The sequence below is a fragment of the Mustela nigripes genome, chromosome 6 (assembly GCF_022355385.1).
Source record: "Mustela nigripes isolate SB6536 chromosome 6, MUSNIG.SB6536, whole genome shotgun sequence".
Lineage (NCBI taxonomy): Eukaryota > Metazoa > Chordata > Mammalia > Carnivora > Mustelidae > Mustela > Mustela nigripes.
In genome coordinates this window covers 37,058,492-37,078,541 of record NC_081562.1, presented here as the reverse complement: position 1 = coordinate 37,078,541, position 20,050 = coordinate 37,058,492, and the positions used below count along the sequence as shown (strand labels likewise).

At 36.2% G+C, this 20,050-nt stretch overlaps 1 protein-coding gene across 8 annotated transcripts in view; it reads right to left on the bottom strand.

Moving 5' to 3' along the window:
* The window catches only part of PPFIA2 (PTPRF interacting protein alpha 2), a 493,640-nt gene that overhangs the window by 405,549 nt on the left and 68,041 nt on the right, over nt 1-20,050 (bottom strand). For 5 of the 8 annotated variants that reach the window (XM_059402392.1, XM_059402391.1, XM_059402394.1 and 2 more), the window contains one exon: nt 165-218. The exons of the other annotated variants lie outside the window; for them this stretch is intronic. In XM_059402392.1, coding sequence (XP_059258375.1) covers nt 165-218 — 54 coding nt within the window. The remainder of the gene's footprint in view (nt 1-164; nt 219-20,050) is intronic. 8 annotated transcript variants of the gene reach the window in all.

Here is a 20,050-nt window from a genome sequence, read left to right as displayed (position 1 = left end):
CACCAAACAATACCCCAAAGCAAGTTCACTTTTGTATTAATTACTATAAAGGCTCTATATTTCAAAAAATATCTATATGACAAATTGTATACAAGTAACTGATGATCTGGTGTATACATAATTCAATTTGCCAATAGTTAAATTTAATAAAGAATCTAACTTACCGGCGGATCAGCCCCCTTAGAACCAGTCAGACCTCCTGTTAGGGATTCGATATCCTGAAAAGGGGAGAGGTGTTGATTGTAAAATGCCACTCAACAGCATGGAGAATTTCCCAGTCCCATAGTGTCATATTTTATTTAGCTATGAAATTAGGGCACATAGCTACATTTGTTTACTTTGTTTTATTTTCAGACAACCTTGCACACTACAACACTATACAAATAGTCTATATCTAAAAATCTAGATATTTTCCCTACTTCTGTGGCATCTGTAAAAAAAATTAAATGTAAACAGACTAATTATTCTTGATATATGCAAAAATCACTCTAGGTAGGAAAGCAATTTTGTACTCTAAGGAGTTGAAGTGAGGACATAACAGAAAAAAGAAATTTTAATAAAAACTGCAATTTAACATGTTATTTGTAAGAATATAAATCCCATGAAAAATGATTACCCTATAAAATTTTTAATTATCTCTAGTGCACTCTATTATTGTACTTAAAAGATAAAAATATAAACAGACATGGGCAGATTAGCTATTCTTTTACAAGGTTTGATTTCTAATCTTGAATCAGTAACTACAGAAGAACATTCCTGAGTAACTGTCAAATGTATCATAAACAGAGAAACGGGTGATGCTATGACAAACTGGAGAGCATATGCCCCGTTTACAGGTACACATAGAGCTTAGCCAAAATGTCTGCTCAGTGGCTGTGGGACGAGTCTACGGCTACAGTGAAGAGTTGTACTTCTTGACAAAAAGTTTCTTTCTTGTGACCCCGGTCACTTATCTGTTTGCATCTTTTTGACAGGATAGGATGAGGAACCTGGGAAATACCGTTGCAGTAAGAAATCAGAGATGAGAGAGAACTGAGTGAAGACTGAGGGAAGAGAAAATTAAATGCCTGTGACCAGAGAAACAGCCAATACCTTTAAATCATTAGGAAGATTTATGCTACAAATGCATTTGGGACTTAATCACATCATTGTGTCCCTGGTGTCTCAAAAACAGGGAATCTTAACAAAAAATACAGGGCTGAAATGAGCATGTGAAGGCAACATTAAAAGCAGGACAAGGGAGAAGGAAGGAATAAATGATGTCATGAAAGTTTCCATTGGAAAAGGCTGACTTCAAGCAAGAACTTAACGGGTGATGAATTTCTGTATGCATATTTTATCAAGGGCCATAAAAGATAAGGCAACCATAAGGAATACTTGCCAAGAAAATTGTTATCTGCACTGGAACAAATATATTGTACATAATGTTTTTCCCTATTCAGCATCCCTTTGAGGAACTTCCTCTCCCTCACTCTAGCGCCAAAAGAGACTTATAAAAATTGCTTCAAATTGCTTCCAAAGCCTTATGGAAAATTAAGGTAATATGGATTTGGGAAGATATAATGGTCGGGTCCATGCCCTTGATTCTATCATTTGAGCGACTTCTGAAACTAGATGTTCTCCCCACCTGCAACTTTAAGTTTCTGGCTCTCAAAACAGAAAGATCCTAATTAATATAACTGCATTATTGTTAAGTCTATTTGTAAAAGGCTCTCCCTCTTCATCTTGTTGAAATTCTTTATTTTAGCACCATGCACACCATGAACAATCAAATCACCTAAATTATTTGATCTAATATGTTCTTTAACATTCCTGTTAAATCATCTAAGTAATCTTAATGCCCTTATATAATAAAACCAAAGTGTGAAACATATTTATAAACTCACAAGCATTTTTTAATCCAAAGGTAAACTATAATTTTTAAACCTGTTTTAGAATTTCATGTAATGAACTGACAACATAAGATAGTAAAGTGGCTGAAACACTAGATCAACAGAAAATAAAGCATAATCACTGCACCATTTGAAAATACACCGGTTATGACCATGACAAAAAACAAAGTTCTATTCATACAAAAAGTGATTTCCAAGTACATTTAAAATGAAAGAAAATGATGTTAAGTATATTTTGAGTTAATATATGCCTTTCTAAAATAAAGACTTTATATAAAAGTACATTAAAGAGAAACACTTCTAATTCATTAACAGACAACAGAGAAATTGATTCAGATTAAAAGCACTTTAGCCATTTATTTATGTATTGTCGTATTTTTAAAGTCATATCATAAAGATTTCTTACTATCATATATATGAAAATTTACTACTATCTTAGATGAATTGAATCAATTTTCAGATTCCTAAAATTTTAAGCCTTTCGTGACAGTTACCACCCTGAGAAAAATAAAGCAAAAGTAAAATTTAGAAGATGAATGCAAAAGGCACTGATAGTCATGATTTTTTAACATGCTGAATTAAAGCAAACTAGGAACTCATAGCTCTAAACAGAGTACAGATGTACATTCTTATTCTGGTTATTCATTTAAATGAAAAATGATTTCTTGAGCTCATATGCTATTTTGAGTATAAGTTGAAAAAAAGCGTCCTACTTGGATGGATGCCCAAATTAAACACAGCTTATCTATCACGATGCAAAAATAAACTTTTCAGGTGTGAATAATGAGCATAAGTGTTCATGAATGCATTTATGTTGTAAAATTAATAGGTGAAATAAATAAATCTTTTGAGGAACACTACACATAACTAAAAGTGAGTCCATTTTTTGATGGTTGCTGAATATTTTTTCTGCAAATATAACTGAAATTCTTAACAAATCCATCTATCTTGTTATTTAGGTATCTTTTTATGGAGATAACAACAAAAATATATCAAGACATAAAAGTATCAATTTCCTAGAAAGTTTATTAGTTATTATAATAATGTTTGACTAAAACATTCAAAATAAACTGATTTTTTTAAATTAGGTTACAGAATTTAACTATATTATGTTCATTTAGATTTAATAGCTTCATTTAGATCTAATAGTTCATTTAGATCTAATAAAATATCTATTACTTGAAGTACATAGTAAATACTATGTACCCGTAAAATGCCTTATAAACATTAACATTATTACAGACTTATAGAGTACTTATTTCTTTTCTCACTTAAGAAGTTAAAAAGTTGGGGCGCCTGGGTGGCTCAGTCATTACGTGGCTGCCTTCAGCTCAGTCATGATCCCAGGGTCCTGGGATGGAGCCCTGCATCGGGCTCCCTGCTCAGGGGGAAGCCTGCTTTTCCCTCTCCTACTTCCCCTGCTTGTGCTCCTGATCTGTCTCTCTCCGTCCAATAAACAAATAAAAATCTTAAACAACAAAAAAAAAAAGGAATAAAAAGAAATTAAAGAGTTTACATAACTTACCCAGTCTCATATAGCTATTATGAAGTGGTATTACAAAACATATTTGAATGACTGCAAACTTGAATTTATTTAATACCAGTTTTAGGGGAATAGCTTTACCCTGGCATTCTGGTTACCTTGAACATATCCACATGGACCAAATAGGCAGAGGTAAACAGTAGGCAGGGCTACATCTTGGTGGAATGTTCTGTCAGCCTCCTAAGAACAGAACAAGGTAGGCAGTCTTATAAAGAGCTTTCATACAGCTGCATCTCATTCACCTCTCTGGCACCAATGAGGCATGGAACTTTCCTCCTCACTCTTCCCCACCCTAGCTCCATCTGCTGGCAGTAAAACTGCTTAGGTGCACTATGGGACTGGCTCCTCCCCCGTAACCTCTCCTTCCTTGTTGTCTGTCATCTGGTCCATCCAATTTCGTGTCATCCTGTGGGACGAGGGTCCAGGCCAGTACTAGAGTGAGGCATCTGATGACATGTCTAGGGTATACAATTTAGGGAGGCATTAATTATGAGGGTCACACAAGTGCTGACCCTGCATTTGCGGGATCCTGAAAATGAGTGCCTCCTTAAATTTTGTCCCTTAGGCACCTTATCTTTAGAATCCAATAGGAATAGGACTGGCATTTATACAATCTTAGGAGTGAGTGACTCCTCAAATGTTGTGCCCTAAGCACCCTACTTGTCTCACCTAGCCCTAACGCTGCTGGGGATATGGAGAGTGGACACCACGGTGACTCTGTTTATGTTGTATATGTAATACACTCTTTGAATCCATTTAACTCATTGCTCCCCAGTTCAATTTATAAAAGTATGCCAAAGAACCAATACCTGCCCACATGCTACTGCTCAGGTACTGCTGCTTACTAACACTATTACATAGCCTCCATTACATGTGTTGCCATCATCTACACAGAACAAAATAGAATAGGATCCTTTTTTCTTTTTAAAGACTTATTCATTTATTTGAAGAGAGAGTGAGAGAACATAAGCAGGCAGAGAGGGAGAAAGAGCGAAAGAAGCAAACTCCCCACTGAGCAGGGAGCCCCACGTGGGGCTCCGTCCTAAGATCCCAGGACCATGACCTGAGCCTAAGGCAGACGCTTACCTGACTGAGCAACACAGGTGCTCCGTAACTACGTAAACAACTTTATCTCTTAAAAAAAAAAGTTAGGGTAGGCTGGGGCGCCCGGGTGGCTTAGTGGGTTAAGCCTCTGCCTTGAGCTCGGGTCATGGTCCCAAGGTCCTCGGATCGAGTCCCGCATGGGGCTCTCCGCTCCGCGGGGGGCCTGCTTCCTCCTCTCTCTCTCTCAGGTGGATAAATAAAATCTTTAAAAAAAAAAAAAAAAGTTAGGGTAATGGAAGTTCCACTTATTCTTCAGGTATCAAATAGCTAAGTGAGGCTATTAGCCAGTCCTTGACGCAAGCTGTGTGAAGGCAGCCTCCTCTAATGTGGGAAAGCTCTGCTCCTTGGTAAGCGAAGGCTGGCTCATGAATCAGAAGTCTCAAGTCTTGGGAAGGTTGAGCTGCAAGTGCAGTGACTAGTGTCAGAGCGCTAAGTAGAAGGAGATCTAAGGGCAGGGGGGACCTCGGGTTATCACATTAGGAGAGGTTTAAAATAAACTCCACATTGTGCACCACTGATGCTGTTGGTTGCCCAGCTGTGCCCCCCCCCCTCCCCACGATGCCCTACTCCCAACAGTTAACAGAATTTTTCCCTTGACAGACACTTTCAATAATGGAGCCTAGGGATTAATCATGCGGTTTTCAATGCAAGTCATTAAGTTTGATGTTTAAGTCTTACTTCCCCCACATGGAAGTAGGGGGAAAAAAAGAGGATATTGGGATTGAAGTCTCCCTCAGGGCTATTTGCTGTATCCTTATTTTTATACTTAAAGAGTAGGATTAGCCAGTTATGGTCAAGGAAAAGCTGTTAAAACAGACTGGGTAGCAAATAGATTAAAAATAAAGAAAATAAAATTTTAAAAGTCCATTGAGTCTAACATTGTTCATGCCTTAAGACACCGAATATCTTGAAATCTGATAGTTACATTTAAAGTTAATATCAAGTTTCAAGTTTTACATTTCTAAAAAGCCACTTTATATTATAAAAATACTTAAAACATTACAATATTGTTATTAGTTACTGATATTTTAAAATTTGGTTTATATATATTTAAAGTTTGGGAATATTTTAAGAATGCTTTTGGGGAAATTGATTCAATTTGAATTTAGAGTACACTTAGTACATTAAAATAGCCTATCAAAATGTATCAGTACAGTGAAATCAATAAGCAATATATATCAACCATTTTTACTGAATGATTATATTATTTGCTCCAAGATATTTAAAAACATTTGATGAGGTATTTTATGTTTGTAGCGAAGTTTACAAAATTCATATATATGCAAAATACTAAAATTAAGCATTTTTCTCCCTTTGAGAAAAATTCCTCAAAATTCCTCATCTCCACTCTTTCTTCATGCAGCTTTTGTCCCCACTGTATCACAGCAATCTTATCAAGGTTGCCACTGATATCCAAATGGCTGAATCAACTGTAAATGTTCCATCATCATTTTCTTTGATCTCTAAGGTACAATCAACAAACCTGACTGCCCCATCTATCTTTCAATACTTTTTTCGTGGCTTCCATTCAGTTTCACCTTCTATATGATTTTATTTGTTAGCACTGATTAGAATATCATGTACGCTGATGAATTCTGAAATTTTATCTTCAACTTCAACTTATCCTCTAGCTATATAAAATTTTACAATGCAAAAATCAAACTTAATTTCCACCTCAACCCCTCCCACAAATTAAGTTCTTGTCCCAGTGCTCTCCATCTTGACATCACCATTCACCCAACTACTCAGGTCCAAGTGCATCAGCAAATCCTTCCAATTCTATTTAAAATATGGCTTGAATTTGACTATTCCTTACCACATACATTCTTACCATGCTAATCCCTTGGACCACTATTGGTGAAATTTCTCCCTTGGACTAAAGAAAATAGCCTACCTCTCGTCTTTCCATCTGTCCTTGTCTCCCCATCCCCCATATCTTCTCTACCCAGCAGCTGGAACTATCCATTCAAAATACAAGCTAGATCAGATTCTTCCCCAGATCCAAACTCCCTGATGGCTTCCCATTAATCTTAGAATAAAACACAAACTTATTACCATGTCTTGCAATGCCTTGTAGTGATCTGGCCTTGGCCATCTCTCTGATATCATCCTTTTTCCATTACCCCACTTTCATGCCCCCCAGTCACATTGATCTCATTGCTGTTCCAGAAACCGTCCAAACAGGAATCCTACTGCAGGGTCAACTTTCACATATTTTTTCATGCTGCTTAGAATGTTCAATCTCTAGATATCCTCACTCCCTCAGATCTCAGTTTAAGTAGTAAAATCTCAGACAGACTTTCCCTATCTAAATCAGTGAAAGTTCCATCCGGAAACAAATAGCAAACTCAAAAACATCATAAAAGAGCATTTAATAAAAGGATACTTGAGGGGCGCCTGGGTGGCTCAGTGGGTTAAGCCTCTGCCTTCGGCTCAGCTCATGATCTCAGGGTCCTGGGATCGAGTCCCGCATCCAGCTCTCGGCTCAGCAGGAAGTCTGCTTCCCCCTATCTCTGCCTGCTTCTCTGCCTACTTGTGATCTCTCTCTGTGTGTCAAATAAATAAATAAAATCTTAAAAAAAAAAAAAAAAAGGATATTTTAAAGAGGTATGGATGGTTCAGTGAATCCAGAGGAATGGTAATGCACCAGGACTACTAACAGGTAGAAGTCTTAACCAATCCTAAGTCCAAAGAAGTAAGATAAAAGAACAATGTTGTCGGGGCACCTGGGTGGCTCAGTAGGTTGGGCCTCTGCCTTCGGCTCAGGTCATGGTCTCAGGGTCCTGGGATCGAGCCCCACATCGGGCTCTCTGCTCGGCAGGGAGCCTGCTTCCCTTCCTCTCTCTCTGCCTGCCTCTCTGTCTACTTGTGATCTCTGTCTTTCAAATAAATAAATAAAATCTTTAAAAAAAAAAAAAAGAACAATGTTGTCAAGAGTCCAACAAAGGATGAACACCTCTCATCACCCTCTAGAATAGCTGACACACAGCAGGAACTCAATAAATACTTTTTGAATGGATTAATAACCCAATAAAGCACATAGTATCATTTTTCTACATAAAAAAGCTAAAGCAGAGTATATAAATGAAGAATTTCTCATTTTTTATATAAATAAATTACTTTGAAAGATGGTTCAAGGCAATAGTGTTTGCACAACCCATCTTTATAGAATGCCTGAATGATTTGCCCAAGATCAAACAGCTGGTAAATTCTGCAAAGAATCTCTGAATCCCAAGTGTTATAACCCCAAGCACCATGTACATTTTTTCCATTATACATTACTGATAAGACATCCTCCTAAAGGAAGAGGCACTCAATTCTGTATTATCTTATCTTAAGGCAATAAATTTCTATATTCCCAGGGTTTCTAGTTCATAAGAAGGAAAATATACAAAATGATTTAATAGACAATAAACAATACATTAAATTTATCTTCTGATGAAATACTGTCAATACTTCAAATTAAAGACCTGATGCCTTGATCATTGTACAGTGAATGCTTGAAAACTTTATCTAACCTATGTGTTTAGCTATAATAAATAGTTCAAATACATTGAACTACAAGTCAATAATGTTTTTATGTAACATCTTAGTGTGTAGGTTCACAGCACTGGGAAAGAGATACAGAAGAAGAAATTTCCTCAAAAAAAACATTCAGTTTTTCACACAATGCTTAATGGAAACAATCTTCCATCACAGAACAGCATCTCCTTGAGGCAAGCATCCAAATAATGAAACTGAGTTTGTTAATGAGGCATCTTTCTCCTTTACCAGACTTAAGCTGTTAGTGTTTCCTTGGCAACTTTACAGGGTAAATTTCCTGGGAGGCAGAGAAGAAGCAGGGAACACACACAACCAATCTTATATATCTTCTTTCCTATGGAAGCCAGAAAGAGCCCTATTTAGTCATTCTTTGAAATTAAAAAAAAAAAAAGGAAAATAACTATATTTTTACTTTGGGCACAGTCTAGCCTGAATCTGAATTTTCTATAAGCCACACAATGAATTCTTTCATAAAACAATAACTGACTGAGGCACTGTGCTGAACATGAAGAGCATGATGACGAATAAGTCAAGGTCACAGCTTTCAAAGGTTTCAGAATCTAAGGGGGAATCAGAATGACAGACAATTTAGTCGGTGTATGTATACTGTACACATAATAAGTGCAAGGCATCATACAGAATCAGGTGTATGGAATCTAGAGGCTATGACATGTCTCTGACTTCAAGGATCTTTTCAGTCAAAGAGTATGTCAGTCTCAGAGTAAAAGTAGATCTTTCAATCTAGCAACATGAGGAAGGATTCTGGAAACAAGGTGCTAAAATTACACTATATAGGTGTTAAGGAGATTTTTAGGGTGACAATAAGTTTCAGTATTTCATGTTTCCAGAATTGGTTTTGGTTTTGAATGTACACTTGGCAAGTTTTTCCTGACACCTTGGCTGGGTAACAATGTAATTAACACTTATTGAGCATTAACTATACCAGACACAGTATAAAGAACTCTACTGCCTTATTAAAGAGCATCCTAGCTCGTTTAGCCGTTAGTTCCATAATTTTTAAGATGGCAGAGAGTCTTCAGGAGTTTATATGACTTGACAAAATCATACAGCAAATAAGTATTCAAATCTAAATAGGCTGACTCCGAAGGCAATAATTTCTAACAATTCTTCTCTTTTAAATAAGTGGAGGTGTGGAGGAAAAAATGAGGACAATTTCTTGGCAAGACCCATGGTGACTTGGGAGAAAACATACTTATTCAATATTTCTAGAAAGAATGAATGGCCCTGCAAGCAGAGTTTTCCTGAAGTGAAATGGATCGTCTCTGATGGGAAAAAAGAATATCCTTGTTTGACCTACAGGTATGAGACTGAATGCCACTGAATTTAGTAAAAAAGTAAAATTCCAAAGACTTGTGCCATATATTTTTAATTTCAAAGTATTATCTTCAAACTCACACCTAAACAAGAAATCTAATATGTTTCAAAGACATTACTGTACAGTATTATATGAAACAGGGTTTTCTGAAGAAAGTACCAAAGAGATTAAATGTTCTACCTTTTCCATGGAGTACCTTCTTTGAAACGTTTTTCTTTACGAATTTTTTTGGGTGTTGCTTTCTTCTTGTCTGTTCCCTTCCATATGGCTGATGATAAAGGAAATCTTTTGCTGCATCTTGACTCAGTCTCTATCAGCTCCTCTTTGCCAGCTTTTACACACTGATGCATCCCTGTTATCTCAAACTCAGTATGTCCAAATTAGACACCATCTCCTCTCCTCCTCTCCCATTACTATGGCCAGACACCTCCCATCCAATTTCTTCCTCTAGTGCTTATCTTGTTGGTACTTCCAGTAAACAGTCAGTTGCCCAATCTTGATCTCTGGAGGTTGATAAAGTCTTCCCTCACCCTCGTATCCATATACCAACTCAGTTAATTTTTCCTTCTAAAATATTAGCTCAATTCAATCTATCACCTACTTTTAATAACTACTGAATTCACTATCTTATTCAAAAACCTCATTTTATCCACCCCCCCCCCAAAAATGCTGGTTTTACCAAAAGAGTGTATTTTTTGAGTTGTTTTTTTCACACTCATGCTCATATAATCTTGACTCCTGAGAAGCTGTTCTCAAAGAGTGATCTGGGGACAGGTAACATCAGTGTCACGTAGGAATTCAGAAATATATTTTCTTTGGGTGCCTGAGTAGTGAAATCAGTTAAGTGTCCGACTCTTGATTTAGGCTCAGGTGACTGGATCATAGGGTCATGAGATCACCCCACCTCCATGCTAAGCATACCTACTTCTCTCTCTCTCCCTCTCCCCTCCCTTACCCCCATATGTGCATGTTCCCTCTTTAAAAAGACAGAGAGGGAGAGAGAGAGAGAGAGAAAGAAATGCATTTTCTTATGTTTTACTGCAGTCTTGCTGTTTCAGAAACTTGTGTTTGAACAAGGCCCCCAAGTGAGTCTGATGCAAACTAAAATTTGGGAAACTGTACTCTAGAAATGATGTGCTTCAAATATAAGTATGTACAGATTACTTCTATACCCAAAATTCTTAATTAAGTACCCATTCTTCTTAGAAAAAAACAAAAAATATCAAGAGTATCAATGAGGTCTTTCATTATATCATTCTGGACTACATTTTTCCTTTTACCACTTCCTCAAAAGAATCCTTATACTCCTATCATAATGAACACTATACTCCCTTTTTTGTGTCAAGTGTTTTTGCTTTTTTGTTTGTTTTTAACTTCTATGCTTCTGCACCACAGATCATTCTGTCTAGAAAGCCACCTCCCTCCTATGGATAAATTTTACCCTTTGAGATCCACTGCAGGCATCACTTCCTCTCCGGAGACTTTCCTGAGTCCCTCAAGCTAGAGTATTGGTTCTGCTATTAATCCCAACATCTTGTACTTAACTCTATCACAACTTTACTACACCATTTTATAATGGTCATTTTACCCAGGTGAAAAAAAAAAAAAAACAACTGAGGGTTAAATCAGCTCAGTACTGTACTTATTATTATCTCTGTATCCTCAGAAGTTACCATAAAGAACAACCAATACATGTTAAAGTAAGTTGATAAATTTATGTTGAGTTTAGCTTCCTATGAATTTCTCCTGCAAAGAGAATAAGCTGATTGGGTGACATTAGTGGGATCACTTTGAAATGTGTGTTATCCTATATTAATAGATTTTTCATCCTCATTATATGTTTGTTTCATTAGTGTAAAGCAACCATTGAGAAGCTGATTATCTTGGAGTTTACTGCAGAAATTGAACTTCTGGGTGGCAAGACTGATGACCAGATATTTTTGTTAACACAACAGAGGCACCATCCCAAGAAACCCTGCCTTAAAGAGGGTCAACAGCCCTTCAATTCTACCTCAAGCCTGCAAAATGCAACACACATGAAAGAAGAAATACCTTAGTGATCAAGAGAACAGGTTCAAGCCTATGTTCACTACTCACTAGCTCTGTGAACTTGAGCCAATTGCCTGATATTCCTCATGTAAAATAAGTCGATCTATGTCCTAGTATCTATCTTAGGAGGACCTTGGAAAACTAATTATGATAGTTCATGGAAAGTTACTTATTGGTAACTTAAGGTAAATTGTCAACAAATACTAGTTATTACTATACATGAAATGATGCATAAACACAGATTAGATTAAAATTGAGTAAAATAAAGATGGTTATTGACAGATTACATACTGAGACATGTTGAAACAGATATGGATTAGAATACATGTGGATAAGACCTAGATATGGATTGTTTCTAGGCATAAATCTTCATTAAATTTCTAGAATGTATGTTCCCTGAAAGCCAAAAGATCCTAAATCCTATATTTTACCTCCTCAATCCACCCTCTAGTTTTCCGTGCATTTTATGGTTTGGGTTATCATAAATTTTCACACTATTTTAAAATATATAATTTTTATTTTTCCTATTAAAATTTGAGCAATGTTTTTGCTAGAATTATTTAGTGAATAAAATCCATACCATGAACCTATCACAATTTACTCCTCTTCCAGTTCCATGTGTGTTATCTGGCATCACATCTTCATGGTGGGCACCTTTCAGCCTATTCAAAATGTGCAATAGCAACTGAGAGAAAAGATCCAACACTTAAAAGAGGTATCAGTGTTATAATCCAGGATACACATAATTTATGGGAGATATAGCTATCAGCCATTGTTGGTTAAGAGTTAGATTCAATTGCTGTGATCTTAGTTTATAATTAAACTCCACTTATACTTAATCTTTCCCTATCTGACACAAAACACAAATAAATAATGAGGAAAAAAATACAACATCTTACCCTGTTAAAGTGTCAGGTTTTATTTGTAACTCAGTAAATAATAGCCGAAAATATTTACCAGGTCAGAAAAATATCTGGAGATTATTCTATCTGAAGTGATTTTTTTTAGAAGAAAAAATAAAATACACCTGTCCTCCCAACTATAATCTGTAATTCTACTGACTAAACCAAAGTACCTTAAGGCCATTTATCATTTTGAATTATAAATAACTGTAAGAAAGAATTGCTTGTGAACTGAAAAACTAAACACAGCAAATACTTTATTAAAATATATATATATATTAAATAAATATTTCTAATAAATATTTACCTTACCAGACTCTAGGTATTAAGCCAACTAACACTAACAATTTTTAAGATAATCAAAAAGCTGGAAAGAGAGCAGATAAAATGTTGTCAAATTCATTAAGTTTACAGTTTCGGAGGGTTTGGCATGGGATTTTCAGCTAAGTGTTATGTATTTCATAATCATATCTTAATTTTGGAAATAACAGCCATGGAGGAATCAGATAGATTGAGAATTTGAAAAAACAAGTATCTCTAGCACTCTAAAATCAGATATGCGAACTTTCCAGAACAAAGTCTAATCTGAATCAAAGGGATATGCAGACAAACTCCCTGCATTGCTATTTGGGGAAAAAATTCATTCACCAAGTTCTAAATCACAAGAAGTCAATTTCCAATTCATTTCCTATTTCTTCTGCTTTTGAAATGATGAATGATGATTAGAATGGTAACCAGAAATAGCAACAGGACATATGATTTCTCTATTTTTCTTCTGGGCAGCTCCATTTCAATTGATGCTACCAAAATTCTGATATGAATCAATGTTTATAATATCAATATCACTTTCTCAAAATACTATTAAATGAAAGGAAATGAAACTGACTGAAATGAGAGCATAAAATGCACTGATGTTATATGACTAAATTAATTGAGATTATAACATAATGGAAGAGTCTTCTAACCTGGAGACTTAGAGTCAATGACAGAATGGTCTCTAGTCAGTATATATTCTACAGACAGTCTTGTTTTCTTTTATTCATTTGATCAGATTTAAAAAAAAAAAAACAAAGCTAAGCTTCAAATTTATAATACGCTTTGATTTATCACGAATAATTTAGAATATTTTATATTCAGATCTTTCTTTTCCTTCATATTCCTGGAAGATATTTTTCATTATTAATTATTCTTCCCAAATGTAACTGAGAGCATTCATCTGAGCCACACAGCCAGGTAAGAATTCCAAAGTGCAGAGAATGTTAAGTCTTTTGAGATTAGTGCAGTAACAAAGCATGCATATTTCTCTTGCTTAAAGTCACTCAGACAGAAAATGCAGACAGTCCTCATTTTGCATGGCACAGTGTTAACTGAAACTAGCGAATATAAGAACCATATCCTGACTTTGCACGGCTCCGTGATAACTCAGCTACCATGTAAAGCAAGGACACAGCTCTCTGGTTCTGACATGCACCAGTCTCCGTTAATACAATATATGTAGACTGAGGAAAGCCTGTAGCTACATTTCAATGGTAGATCAGTCTTTACTTCTTTGCCTCCAGCATCGCCAAAATTGGATTGTGAATCCTGAATGCATAATGCAGTAGCTATATAACCCAATATCAAAACTGGATAGTTTCTCAATTTTTGCTTGGCCCAAAGGCCAAGAACAATGTTACAGTGACAAGTATCCCCACATCCTCAACCAAGGAGCTACACCAGGTAATGCTAAAATACTGTAAAAAAAAAAAAAAAAAGTTTCTGCCGAAAGTGATGGGCATCTTCTCTTACTGCGGACATTATTGGTATATTGGGTAGGAAAAATCTTTCTATGTATGTTTTATTAAACTAAGAACATTTAACATGGGGTCTATTCTATTATTTTTAAGTACATAATGCAGTACTATTAACTCATAGGCACGTGTCGCACAAGTCCCTGGAACTTATTTATTCTGCATAACTGAAACTTTATACCTGTTGATTAGCAACTCCCCATCTCCCCCTCTCCCTGGCCCCTGGAAACCATTATTCTCTGCTTCTACAACTTTACTATAGATACCTCACGTAAGTGGAATCATGTAGAATTTGTCCTGTGACTGGGTTATTTCACTTAGCATAATATTCTCAAGCTTCATCCATACTGTTGCATGTGGTAGGATTTCCTTCTTTTTAAAAGTTGTATAACATTCCATTGAGCATATATATGCATGTGTGTGTATGTGCACATGTTTAAACGTATGTCATATTTTCTTTTTTTTTAAGATTTATTTATTTGAGAGAGAAGGAGAACATATGCAGTAGGAAGGGGCAGAGGGAGAGAGAGTCTCAAACAGACTCCCAGTCTTGGGCACAGAAAGCCATGCAGTGCTTGATCTCATGAACCCTGAGATCATGACCAGACCCAAAACCAAACCAGACACTTAACAAACTATGCCACCCAGGTGACCCAGGTGCCCTTTATGTCCTATTTTCTTTATTTATTTATCTATTTAAGATTTCTCCACATCTGAGCTACTATGAATAGTGCTACATTGAACATGGGATCTTTTCAAGATCCTAATTTTAATTCTTATAGATAAATATCCAGAAGTGAGACTGCTGGATCATACAGCAGTCCTGCTTTTAATTTGTTGAGGAACCTCTGTACTGTTTTCCATAGTAATTGCACCATTTTGCATTCCTACCAATAGTGTACAGGGATTCCATTTTTTCCACCTCTTTATCAACATTTGTTATCTTCTTCATGTATAGTGCAGTATCCTTGCTTTTCAGAATGTCCAGCAACTTCAGACATGGGTACCAAAGCCTATTCCCATTTCTATTCTATTCCCCAACTCCTAAACAAACAGTCACATAATCCCAAAGACCATATCTGGCCTACCCAGGAGGGTATACATCCTAAAAGGATCCAAATGATCCAAAGGACTTTCTAGAAAAGTTAAGCTACCTAGCATGAAGAGAGAAAAATGCAATTCCAGAGAATAAAAAGTATATTAATTTCTTATTGCTACTGTAACAAATTAGTACACCTTAGTGACTTAAAAGAACACACATTTATTCTCTTACAATTCTGGAGGTCAGAAGTATAAAAATCAAGATGGTGGCAGGGCTGAGTTTCTTCTAGAGACTTCAGGGGAGAACTATTTCCTTGCCTTTTCCAAAGTCTAGAGGCCATCTGCATTCCTTGCCCCTTTTCAACTTCAAAGAGCATCCCTCCAATCTCTGGTTCCATTTTCACATCTCCTTTTTCTGACTAACTCTCTTGCCTCCCTCTTATAAGGCCCTTTATGATTACATTGACCTCATCCAAATAATTCACAACAGACCCTGCATCTCAGGATCTAAACACACCTGAAAAGTCCATTTTACCATACAAGGCAACATATTCACAGGTTTGGGAATTAAGACGTGGACATCTTTGGGTGATTGTTATTTACCCTATCATAAAGGGATATTAAAAATATAAGCCAGAGTAGCCTTGACCTGAAACATCAAAACTGTAAGCATAAGTCAGATTCAAAACAAACATTTTCTTCACCAGCCCAGCCAGAAGTCCACTAAACTTCCATTATATTTATATTCATGTGTTAACTGTCATATATTCTACCATTTCTTTCCATATAAATTTCAACTTCCTTAGCAGAGATTGATCTACACCCATCTATGTTCTAAAAGCTCTTGATAAATATATCAAATCAAAACCCCAAAGCAGGGGCACCTGAGTGGCTCAGTGGGTTAAAGCCTCTGTTTTTGGCTCAGGTCATGATCCCAGGGTCCTGGGATGGAGCCCTGCATCCGGTTCTCTGCTCAGCAGGGAGCCTGCTTCCCCTCCTTCTCTCTCTGCCTGCCTCTCTGCCTACTTGTGATCTCTGTCTGTCAAATAAATAAAAATATTTAAAAAAAAAAACAACCCAAAGCAATAGTAGGATGTTGAGAGTAGGCAGTTGCCTGTACAGTGGAAGCAAGGTCTTCTTAAGGCCTCTAACAAAAAGGACTTCCTTTTAGGTGCTATTATACATTGTTCTTCTATTCTAAGGCATTGAAACCTAAGGCATAATTAAAGGATAACTCGTTATTAGAATTAGTCACTAACACGAAGTGAATCATTTCAACATATTCTAACCCACCCTAAACACCTCCAGCACAAACTTACTGGGAGGAAGTACATTAAGTTACTCATTCTTTTATTGTCCACACTACATTTGCTAAAAGTCTTACACACAAAATAAGATTACTTCAACAAGTACCTATTGATGGATAAGAGCTCAAAGCAAACTTGAATCAGTCGTGGGGAAGAGATGAGTCATTTCAGACCAAACAAGAGAATTCCATAAGGAAGAAAGCTTTCAAAAAGAGAAAGAGAAGAATAAGATACGTTTTCCTTCTTTTACAATATTTAGTATGTCTTTGGAAACTGTGGTAGGAAGTCGCTAAAATGGCTCTCAATGATTTCATGTTCTGGAATTCAAGCCCTGCATATTTCCCTCTCCTTGAATGTGAGCTAGACCTAGTAAAACACATTAAAAGTAATGGAGTGTCACTATTGAGATCAGGCTCTGAAAAAATTGTGACAACCCTCTCTTTCTCTCTCAGAACCCTCTGGAGGAAGTTGCTACACTGTGAGCATCCCTATGGGGAGATCCATGTGACAAGAAACAAACATCTCGTGCCAAGAACCAGCTGGAAGTGAAGCTTGCCAGGCTCTAGAAGTGAACTTAGAAGCCGCTCCTCCCTGACTGGAGCCTGAAATATCTGAAGGCCTGGCTGATGCTTTGATTCCAGCTTTAGGAAAGACCTTGGGTCTGAGGATCCAGCCGAACCGCACCAAAGCCCTACCCACACACTGTGAGATAATAAATGCTGTTGTTTTAAGCCGGTAAGTTTTGAGGTTTACAGAACTGTGTACAGTTTACACAGGAGTAGATAGCTAATACAGCAACTAGACTCAAAATTCATACATTTCTAATCTACCATTCAATTTTGCACGTCCACAATATAAGGGCTCACTATAAAGTAACAATATTTCACAGGATTAAGCTTTTTGTATCAATAAATCCATAAAAGTTATTTTTCTTCTATCTTTTTATGCATCTGTACAACTCTAACTTTATTTCTAAAAGCAAAGCAACAATCAGGAGAAAACATTAAGTGATCAACTGATTGCCTGCATTATTAATAATTATGAGTATGAACCAAAAAAGTATGCATAACTCACAATATGCCTCTTTCCTTACACATTTTCATTGTCTTGCCATTTCTGAATACTTAAGAATCCTTACATTTCTAAGAAAAGCATTTTTTGTGGTCATTACTACAAAGTTGAGTTTTGATACCTCAGAACCTTATAAATATCAGTTACAATAGGAAATCCTATAAAGAAAAAGCAGTATCTTTTCAATTATGTATGAACAACTTAGTCAAATTGACACAGCAGAATGTTTTAAAAGCACTGTGATTTTTAGCTACTGAATATACCATCATAGCAGATGACTCATACTTTATTTTTAACCTGAGATATTTTACAACAGAGATTAAAAATACTCCTCATTCAATGTCTGACCACATAATAAAAATATGAACATATCCATCCAATTCATTTCTACCTAGTGTTTAGAAATAAATAAGGCAGTTTTAAAACATCCTTTTGAGGAAGCACTATAAAGTATAGAAGATGTTAAAATTCCATGTAAAGAATATATGAGCATTTACAAATGATCCAGCCTCACTCTGCACACACACACACACACACACACACACACAGAGCAGCCGAAAGTTTTAAAAAATGTTTTCCTAAAAAAACTTATCTTTCTGCTCAAATGATCACTAGTATACATCAACTGATTTCAGCTTCTTCTAAATGGGTTTTGCATTTTATATTCCCAACTCTAGTTTCCTTAGGCAACTCCTTGACCTCATTCCTAATTCCCAGGGCTGTTATATAATAGTTGGAACAAGCAGGGTCCCCCCAACATGAGAGACAAATTTATCCAGAATTTTGCAATCAGAAAATAGACTCAGAAGCTAATTTAATTTCAACATATGGTGGTTCTATGGCATGTGGTTTGGCATTAGTGTTAATATGTAGGGCTGGATAGCACAGTTAGGGATATGAACTTTAAAGCCAGAATACCTGGGTTTGAATCTGATCGGATGTGTAACCTTGGGTTAGCTATTTAACATTCCTGTGCTTTTCTGTCTCACACAGAAAACATAAATAATAATAGTACCTGTCTCTCATGGTTGTTGGGAGGGTAAATGACTGCACACAGCAAATAAAACAAGGGTTAGCTGGTAGGAGCATAAGCAAAAGCAGCTGCAGTAGCAGTCATTGCATATTGTTTTCATTTATTTTGTTTTAAATTTTGAACTACATACTGATAGAGTAAAACAGTCTGGCTCTTCCATTTTACCAGGTGTGTGGCCTACAGGCTCTCCCTCTCATCCAATCATGAGGGTGTGGGGACATAATTTCATCAGGACACACTGTGACTGAATAAAGAGTAAGGAAAAAAGAATGACATGTTTCAATATTTATATATTTAAGCGTTGAATATTTTACTTACAAAATCATGAAACAACCAGGCCTCTCTTGTGAAGTAGAGGCAAAAGCCAAAGTTAATAGATCTCACAATCTTTTTACAGGTTTAATGAGATCTATAGTAATAAGCAGGTTTCTCCAAGCTTTCTTGTGTACCACGGCTTCAGCGAAACTTTTTGTTCGTAACACATAACACTGTGTTTCATTTCTTCAAAGTTTACTTTTGAATGAGCAATTTCTCAAGCCACATCATGAATCCTTTCTCAGAAAAGGAATTAAAAGTGTTTTGGACACTTTTTTGGAAATAGCAATATAAAGTTACTATTAAAATAGACCCAATTAGTCTTGACCTATTTGATCTTCCGCTATGTTTTTCTTCACTAGATGAAAAGACACTATCTTTTCTCTTTAAACCACATACACTTAAAAGGAAATAAAGTTCTACCTTTTGAATGTGATTTTTTTTTCCCTTCCAGAAGCAAGAATACTTGTTGCATGTGAAGGTAAGATTTTAATCTTAAATTTGGACTTACTGTGAATCTAGAATAATTTTTGTTGTTGTTGAAATGAATCACAGACAGATAATACCTAATGGGAAAATTAGCGAGTTTCACAGAAAATGTAGACTGTCCTGTGAATTTCTAAATTTTATTTAATGAGTATTTTTAATTGTGTGATGAATTAAATACAGAAAGGAAGACAATCTTTTTCTCTCATTTGGGAGGTCTTATCAGAAAGTGACATCTAAAGTAAGATAATTTCTCAGCAAATCATTTTTAAAACCTTAAGACTAGGGGCGCCTGGGTGGCTCAGTGGTCTAAGCCTCTGCCTTCGGCTCGGGTCATGGTCTCAGGGTCCTGGGATAGAGCCCTGCATTGGGCTCTTTGCTCAGCAGAGAGTCTGCTTCCCCCTCTCTCTACCTGCCTCTATGCCTACTTGTGATCTCTGTCAAATAAATAAATAAAAAACCTTAAGGCTATTCTGAGTCACTAAATGTTATGCCATATGGTAAGGTACAAAAAATTATGCTAAAATATTTAAAAACTGATTTACAATATACAATTATTTACATTAGTTACAAGTCTTTTCCCTTGCAACAACTCTCGGCTTGGACTAGGGAGATGTATTTAATTTGTTTGGGGAAGG